This window comes from Aegilops tauschii, chromosome 3 (genome assembly GCF_002575655.3).
Source record: "Aegilops tauschii subsp. strangulata cultivar AL8/78 chromosome 3, Aet v6.0, whole genome shotgun sequence".
Classification (NCBI taxonomy): domain Eukaryota; kingdom Viridiplantae; phylum Streptophyta; class Magnoliopsida; order Poales; family Poaceae; genus Aegilops; species Aegilops tauschii.
Genome location: NC_053037.3, coordinates 287,931,236 through 287,939,834, shown reverse-complemented (window position 1 = coordinate 287,939,834; position 8,599 = coordinate 287,931,236). Strand labels below are relative to the sequence as shown.

The 8,599-nt window shown below is 48.8% G+C and overlaps 1 protein-coding gene across 1 annotated transcript; it reads right to left on the bottom strand.

The window, feature by feature from the left end:
* Positions 1-1,562: 1,562 nt before the first annotated feature.
* LOC109770029 (protein indeterminate-domain 7) lies at positions 1,563-4,776 on the bottom strand. Its single transcript, XM_020328732.4, has 3 exons — positions 3,970-4,776; positions 3,402-3,801; positions 1,563-2,659 (listed from the first exon to the last, which is right to left on the bottom strand). The coding sequence occupies exons 1-3, from the start codon at positions 4,148-4,150 to the stop codon at positions 1,816-1,818; spliced, it is 1,425 nt and encodes a 474-aa protein (XP_020184321.1). The 5' UTR covers positions 4,151-4,776; the 3' UTR covers positions 1,563-1,815.
* Between the last annotated feature and the right edge of the window lie 3,823 nt (positions 4,777-8,599).

Genomic DNA, 8,599 nt, shown 5'->3' with positions numbered 1-8,599 from the left:
GCAGGTGGCTATAGAGGTTTTTTCCCAACATGGGTGGCAGCATAACCTACGGATCGATCCACCACCTTCTTCGACATAGGCATAGTATCGGTCTAAAGGACTCTACTGTTGCCGATTTGTCGATTTTTATTTCATGAATTTTTGTCAGACTTTTGAATTTGGCTGTGTGCATCTTAGTTATGCAGAGGCCGCATGTTACTCATAATGCTTTGTATCCGCTTAATGCTACATTTTGAGATAATAAAGTCGCCCTTTATCGAAAAACTGACAAGACCTTTTGGGTTTTTTCTAGAGGGCGAAAAGGTGACTTATTATAGCAAAATACTTCTTATTTCATGACAAAATTCGTAAATAAAGAGCACCCTTTATCGAAAAAATGTATAGATACGTAAGAATAGTACCAACAGCCAAAGATATGTGCAGGCATAGTCTTAATAATTAGGGGTGTTTTTCTATCTTAAAAATCTGAAACTAAATAAAGTTTCTCCTTTTATTTCAAGCATGGAATAATGCGCCGGCCCACGACCAATTGCAGACAAAACCTTGTCACGGACGAACAGTAGCCAGCACAGCTAGCCGGGTACAGTACATCGACTGATTGCACGACACAGTACACAGACACTCATATGCATTCATCAATAAACTACAGATACCATCGTAGGCCGCATTTTAGCTCTTGTAGCAAGAGCTCCCAAGTGACCACCAATCAGCACAATCAGTTCAGTTCACCCAAATACACCTTTCTTCCCCCCTTGAAAATAGTATTGTCAAACATATTTTGCCTCTCTCTTTTTTTTTCGAAGAAGCAAAGTACTCCCTTTGTTACATATTAAATGTTGCTTGTTTAGTAAATGTTGAAGAACCTCGTGGCTTGTGTGGTGTCATGATATGCTGGTGGGGATATTGTCATTGTTGTTGTTTGCCCATCACGGATCTAATCGCTTGGTTTTTTTTCCCTCATTGTGTGCATCTTAACTATGCAGAGACCGGGTGTATGCTCTTTGTGTTTGTATCCTCTTGATGCTCCATTTTAAGCCAATAAAATCCACCGTTTATCGAAAAAGTATAAACGGGGGTGTATATCTGGATTTTCCATATACATATACCAATCAACGTGTACCTTAGTAAGATAGAGAAACTTTGTTTTGCCCAAGTCAAAGAATATAAAACTTGTAGTGTGTGGCCATGAGATATGTACTATCTTCATTCCATAATGTAGTGTATATAGATTTTTTATACTTTGACTAATTAAGTTTATTGAGAAAACTATTTATATCTACCATATCAAAAATATAAAATATGAAATTACATCTTATGATGAATTTAATAATATATGTTTGGTGTGTTAGATGTAAACATTCTTCACAAACTTAATCAAAATTTGTGAGGTTTGATTTTTCAAAAAAATTATACGTACTACATATGGAACGGAGGGAGTGTGTACTTCTTGTCTTCTCTCTGTCTCAAAATATAAGACTTTTTTGACACTGATATATTGCCCAGCAAACGGAGACAGTAGATACGTATGTAGGCAATGCAGCTGACCAGTTGAGTGCCAGAGAGAGAGAAAAGAGACGACGGATGCATGTATTATTTTCACGTAGCTTTTCGTTGATCCCAGCTTTACCTTACAGTTGGCTTCTACCCACAAAAAACTCCAAAGCTTTCTTAACTTGCAAGATCACGAGAGTGCGAGACGGAGAGAGAGGAGAGAGATTACCCAGTTCAAAACGCATCCCCTGCTGATGTAGAGGGTAGCAGCAAGCAGTGCTCTGCGGTGATCAGATGCGACCATGCAACTATCATCATGGCTAGCTATGCATGGCTACCCATGCCATGCCACGGCTCGTTGCTGCTCTGCTGCTGCTGCGGCTGCGGCTGTCCTTGTTGCTGTGGCTCGTAGCAGGGCGCCATGTTGGTGTTGTTGCTGCCCGTGTTCACGGCGGTGCCCATGCACGACGAGTCAAAGCCGGCGAGGCCGAGGATGTCGCGGTGCGAGAAGGCGCGCAGCCCCAGGAAGTCCCTGGTCATGCCGTCGTTGGCCCCTCCCGAGGCGCCGCCTTCCTCGCCGCTCCGGCCTTGGGAGGCGGTCCTGGCGAGGCTCATCATCTGCTGGTTGCTGAGGCACGAGAGGCCGAGCCCGAACGTGGCGCTGCCGGTCGCGCTGGTCGCCGAGCCGGCCATCTGGGTGTAGTGCACTCCCGCCCCGCCAGCGCCGGCCCCGCCGATGGTGGCGCCCATCTGCGCCGCCTTTTGTAGCAGCGCTGTGGCCGACAAGTGCGCGGCTGCCGCGGGAAGCTGCTGCTGCTGCGTAGGCGTCGGCACGGACGTGGCGGAGCTCTGCGCGGTGGCGCTGCAGAGCGGCTGCAGCAGCGGGTGGTGGACGTCGTCGTAGGGCATGGTTGGCCACGGCTGCATCTCCGGCTTCACGTCGAAGTTGCAATGCTGCTGCATGACCTGGTGATGGTGATGGTGGTCCTGGAACGCGGCGAGCTCCTGGTGCTGCTGCTGCTGCATCAGATCGTGCGGCGAATAGAGCATGGCGTGGTGCTGGGCGTGCGCGATGGGTGGCAGTGGCAGGCCGCCCCCGCTGATGGCCTTGTTGCTCTCCTCCGTGAGCGCGTCGCAGAAGGCCCGGTGCGTGATGAAGCTGTCCCGCCTGCATGCAATGCAGTGCAACAAAGAAAACCATCATCAGAAGAAAGAAATGCAGCATGAGAAGGAAGGGCAAGAGAAAAGGTAAAGCTAAAACTTTCCCCTGATTCTTTGTTCATTTGTCATATGGTATGTGACGCTGCCGTGCCGTGCGGTGTGAGCTCCGAGAGAGAGAAAGAGAATCAGGGAGGAGAGGACGCATGGAAGTGACAGCACGGAGGGAATAGTGTAAGCATGCATAGGCAATTAGGCTAGGCAGGAGGAGTGAGATGGAAAGGCAGCTCAGCTCTGCAAAGAGATTCACATGTCTGAATTCTCGTCTCCCAAAGCTCGATCCTCATCATCACAGCATCTCTCTCATCTCCTTCCACACGAGCTGCACAGCCGCTCCTCTCATCCATGGCCGAAACAAAAAGAAAGAGGACCCCCGGCCGGGCCGTAAAAGTGGTCCATCTTTGCATCCATCCATGCTTCTTCTGCGTTGCCTCATCCGGCCTGACTCGCCAACACAAATCACAATGACTTCCTTCCTTCTCTCAGATTAATTGAGCCCTACCCTAATGTTCACGATCCTCTACTTGAATTCTACTGTAGTAATTTCTAGGCAGTGCACTCGCTATGTTGCCAAGACACAAGAATATATAGTAACGAGAAATCAACAAGACTGCAGGGAAGAAAGCTTTGATGATGCATGGCATGGTATAAGCAGAAGAGGTGGATCGAGATTGGAAGGAACGGATAAGAACCTGGAGAAGACGGTCCCGCAGTCGCACTTGTACTCGCGGGTGCCGCAGATCTTGGAGTGCGCCTTCCAGTCGGACTGCACGGCGTACTTCTTGGAGCACTTGTCGCACTTCCACTTCTTCTCGCCGTGCTTGCGGAAGAAGTGCTTCTTGATCCCGGTGAGGTCGCCCAGCGCGCGCGACGGGTCGTGGTGCACGCACGACGCCTCCGGGCAGATATACACCTTCTTCCGCACCACCTCCTTGCTCCCGCGCTGCTTCAGCTTCCATGGCAGGTTGTGCCCCCGCCGGTGCAGCTGCAGGTTCTGGTCGCGCTGGAACCCCTTGCCGCAGATCTCGCACAGGAACCGGTTCGTCGCCATCAGCGTCGCCGGAGACAGCGCAACCACCTCCGACTCTGGGTCTTGGGTTCCATTTCCATGAAAAACACGCGCGGACAAAGATTAGTAACATGATGCAACGATCCTCCACATACAGACATGCGCATCAGTCCAGTCCACCAACTCGTCCTCGCTTGACTTGAGACTTGAGAGAAAGCAAACAAGAAATTAAACCGAGGAGAAGGACCTACCGGGGTTGCCAGGTAGGCTTCGCTTGCGCTTGTTGGAGGCCGGGGTTGGAGGAGGAGGAGGGTTGGCGGAAGCGGAGGCGGAGGTGGTGAGGTTGGACATGCTGCTGTCCTGATCTACCGATGCCGCCGCTTCCGATTCTCCACGCTGCTGCTGCTGCTGCTGAAGGTGGTGATGATACATAAAGCGGCAAACTTGTAGTGCCAGGGGTTTGATTCAGGCCTTAGGTTATCTCTCTCTCCCTCTAAACACAACTTAGCCAAGGCCCAAGGAGGGAGTGGCAATAAATTTGATGCTGCTACAGAGGGGGCATTAACTGAAGAACGGAGGAGGAGGAAGAACAGGATGGGGGCAAGGCAAGAGTGACAAGAGGAGAGAGTTCAGAGAGCCACTCCCTCCCCTCAGGCGGCGGCAGCAGCTCAGGGAATAACACAGGTATCAAGGATGGAGGGGAAGGGGACAAACAAGGGGAAACTGGGGTTGGGTTGGTCAATGACTGGAAAGCAAATTCAGATTCTCTCCCTTCCCTCTTCTCTCCTTTCTTCTTCTTCTTTCTCTCTCTACTTTCTTTCCCTGCAGCAGTACAAGTGTAGAACACTACAGCAAGGATTCAAGAACTGGCTGGCAGTGCAGGGAGGAGAGAGAGAGAGAGAGAGAGAGAGGTGGGGGAACGGAGATCAGGAGCTATGCAAGCTGGAAGAAGACGGCCCCCATGAGAGAGAAAAAGGGTGAGGCCACAGTGCTGGCAGCCATAGGGGGAGGGGGAGGGGGAGAAGAAGGCTGAGCAAATGACCAAACCAAACCCCTCCTCTCCCTCCTTTATCTGCTTCCTTGCTTTAGGGGCCAAAAAGAAGCAAAATCCTGACTAAATCAGCAGTTGAGCCTTCTTCCCTTCATGCTCTCTCTAGCTATGGCCTATGGGGCAAATGCAAGAGCAAAAGTAAAAACAAAAATAAAAACAGAAGGCAACCCTTCTGTCCTTCTTGTAATTATATACTTTATTTAAGATGATGATAATTAAGTACAGTAGTAGAAGTGGAAACTAGTATTTTAAAATCACGGACTGTATATAACATTGTGAACCATAGCGACACCCCCCACACACCACGCTGGTAGCAATGCTGCACCGATGTTGAGCTTTCTGTCTTTTCCTTTGTCTTACAAATGTAGAGTAGATACTTCCTCTCTCATCCTCCCTCTCTCTCTCTCTCTCTCTCTCTCTCTCTCTCTCTCTCTCTCTCTCTCTGAATTCCTGCTTTTCTTTATGTAATCACTACTGTACTATACACCCACTCGGTTGGTACACCATAGACCATCAATCCTCTCACAACAATTAGATTAGATGGATATATTACATAGATTCCCAAGTTTAACCATTGTTTTTTTGGCAATTACAGGGCATGCATATTGGTCATGAGAAAAATAATACTGTGATGTATAGGTACATGTATATATGTATAGTTGTATACCAACCACAATGCATGCATGCATGCATGATAGTACATGCATAGCTCCATGCCATGTGATTTATCTACCTTTTCTTCTTTATTTTCTCTTGATGAGTCACCTTGGACCCATGCATGCATATCATGGGTGCTCATAATTCAGAAATAGAAATCCTATCCTCTTGATGTCACGGGCCAGTATGTACATGGGTCATGAGAGCTGCCGCTTGCTTGCTTGCTTACTTCTATGACCTACGGTAAAAATAAACTTCTGATGTACTCGTACTATTTATACATTGATAAAAGCGATGATAATAACACTAAATTTGTCATGAAAATGTTATTTTTAATATAAAATGCACAACTGTATTAACATGTGCTTGAAATTTGAAGATACATAGTGGGATCATCATTAAGTTAGAATGATGCAGTAATTTCTAATTAGGTCACGAAGTAAACCATGGTTTCTTTTTTTCCTGAGGGAAAAACCATGGTTTCTTCTTTTAGGGAAAAAACCCGGTTCTTTTTCTTGAGGAAAAACTCCGGTTTCTGATCCCGTGAGATGCAGCGAAGTATCGTCACAGAACGACAGACTCTTTTTGGATTCTGTGCTAGCGCACGTGCATACCAACCAGAGCAGACAGATTAATCAATAATTATACACGCTTGGGCATCTAAGAGCATCTACAACAAGAAAACCCTTACCCGCTCCAAACGTTCGGGCGGGACGTCTGGGTTATTGCTCGGACGCAAAAACCGCACCCAATCGAACACTCCATCTACGGCTCAAACGCCCCGATTGACTTGCACTCACATACCCGGCCCGTATCTAGGACGGATATGGGACGGACGCGTCCACCACAATGGACTGATTGCTAGGGCCCACGCAGGGACACGGAGCGACCGTTAGTTTGACGGTGCCTCCTCCACTCCGCGTCGCGTGGCGCTGCCGCGACATGGCGCTTGAGGGAGCAAGTCTGGCTATTTAAGCCAGACGGCGGCAACGCAACCCTGGCCCGTCCTCATCCCTTCCCTCTCCCTCCCACCCGCGCTGCGAGCTTCCATCCACTTGCCGTAGCTGCTAGCCAGGGCCCGACAACGGATCACCACCTACGCCATGTTTATGCCGGAACGCCGGTTGCTTCTCGAGGAGGAGATCTGGGCAAGCCGCGTTGCTTGTGTCGCTGTCGGTCTTCCTTCGGATTCACCGAAGCCAGAGCAGGAGGAGCGGCAGTGAGAGGTGGAGTAGGACCCCGAGGCCATGGAGAGGGAAATTCGAAGGAGGAGGACGCGACGTAGCCAAAGGAAGAGGCGGAGCTGACTACGGGCTTCGCCATGAAGGACAACATTACGGAGTTCGAGGTCACCCAAGCGAAGGAAGTGGTGGAGCAGACCGCCATCCTCGAGTACATCCAGGATGAAGTCTATGTGGAAGCCAACCGGCGCTTCATCCGGCAACAGAGAGTGGAGATCAATGAGCTCTTCGCCTCTAGTTCGTCCGACGACGAGCCAGAGTTGCCGCAATTGCCCATCTACCTGAAGCCGGGCACGGAGATCATGGACATCTCTGACGATGAGTAGATAGGATATCTACATAGTACGTACGTTCTTATTCTGCATGGCTTGTATGGATTTGAGGTATGATGTTTGAGGTACATGGATACATCAGACAATTTTGTGTGTGTAACCGGTTAGTGCCCACGGACGCGCCTGATGCGTCCACAGGCGTATAGGTGCCCAATTTAGGTGACCATGACTGTAGATGCTTTAAAATGCGGTGCATCAAAACGGACACCCCAAACCAAACGTGTCCATGGACCGTGGTAGCCAAACCAGCCATGTAACCTGCTGCATCAAATATTTGTCTCTTAAAAAAATAAAACAAATTTAGGCCACTTTGAATAATTGACCGATAGCAATTCAACCATAAATTTAAATTTTAATAAAAACATAGTATGTTCAATAAGTTTTTGAAATGCATCAATCTCAAATTCAACGATACTCCTTGAAAGCGACCTTCATCTCAAGTTCAATGATGCATGTTGTTCACCCAGAGAACTCTCAATTGAGTTTCATCTAACAATGCGTTAAAGTGAAGGGCTTGCCCTAATGACATGATCATCAAGTAGCAACATTGAGTAAATGAAAGTATTAAAAACACGTGCAATAATAAGGAGCAAAACTTACAATCTCCGTGATTGACGCCCCTGTTGGCCCCATTCTTTTCACTTGCGCATCAGACAGAAATATTCATGACGATGTTTGAAATGGTGTACCACGGATGAACTAACGACTTTGCACTGTGATCATGAATCACATCTAAATTGTAGGGCGTGTAATGCTTACGCTCATGAAATCAAGAATGCACAACGTTGGATGATACAAAAATGTTCGAACTGTGTTATGGGCATTTCCAAGGCTGACGTGCAAATATGCTTCTGCATCCATCCACGGACAGGGGAGTGCCACTCCGCGGACACGGATGCGGGAGGTGATCATCCAACACTGCCCGCATACATTTCAACCATTGTTTGAACTAAATGGACGAAATTCATGCAAACATAGCAAATTTCATATAAACCAGACAAAATTCATTACATTTCGAACATTTTTCATTACATTTCGAACATTTAGTACAAAAAACCACCGGGCCATAAAGCTATCCTACGGCGGCGCCCATTGTCCACTTCCTTTGTATTCCGCATCGGCGACCACGTCCTTCATCTGCCATCTCCATGAACGGCGACGGGGTTTAAGACCCGTGAGGTGAAGGTGCAGTCTCCGGCGAGGAAGAGTATAACATGGTGACAGACCGCCCACTTGGGAGACAATGCCCTGCCGCCTCCCATGCCCTACTCATCCTCGGAGTTTGCGACTTGTCCGTCGCCGGTGTCTGTGGATGTGAGGTCGATGATGGACGTGGACGGTCCGTCACCGTACACCTGCCACATGCGCCCCCAAAAGTTGGACGGCGGTGTGTTGAGCACGCGCGCCTAGTAGAGCGCCAGCTGCTCTGCAACAAAGTTCGGGTTCGCGGTGGCTATGGCAGCCACGGCCCTTCTTGCTTGCACGCTCGCTACAGATTTGACCCTCTGCCAACCGGTACTGCTCGAGGAGGAGCAGGTTGTACCTATGCCCCTCTTGTGTCTGCCGGAATGCCGACATAGGAGCCGGTGCAGGCTGCTCC

Excerpts from the sequence above, each read along its gene's own strand:
- LOC109770029 (XM_020328732.4), bottom strand. The coding sequence starts at position 4,150 with ATGTATCATCACCACCTTCAGCAGCAGCAGCAGCAGCGTGGAGAATCG. Across the intron at positions 3,802-3,969 it reads AAGCCTACCTGGCAACCCCG|ACCCAGAGTCGGAGGTGGTT; the intron begins GTAGGTCCTTCT and ends ATGGAACCCAAG. Across the intron at positions 2,660-3,401 it reads TGCGGGACCGTCTTCTCCAG|GCGGGACAGCTTCATCACGC; the intron begins GTTCTTATCCGT and ends CATTGCATGCAG.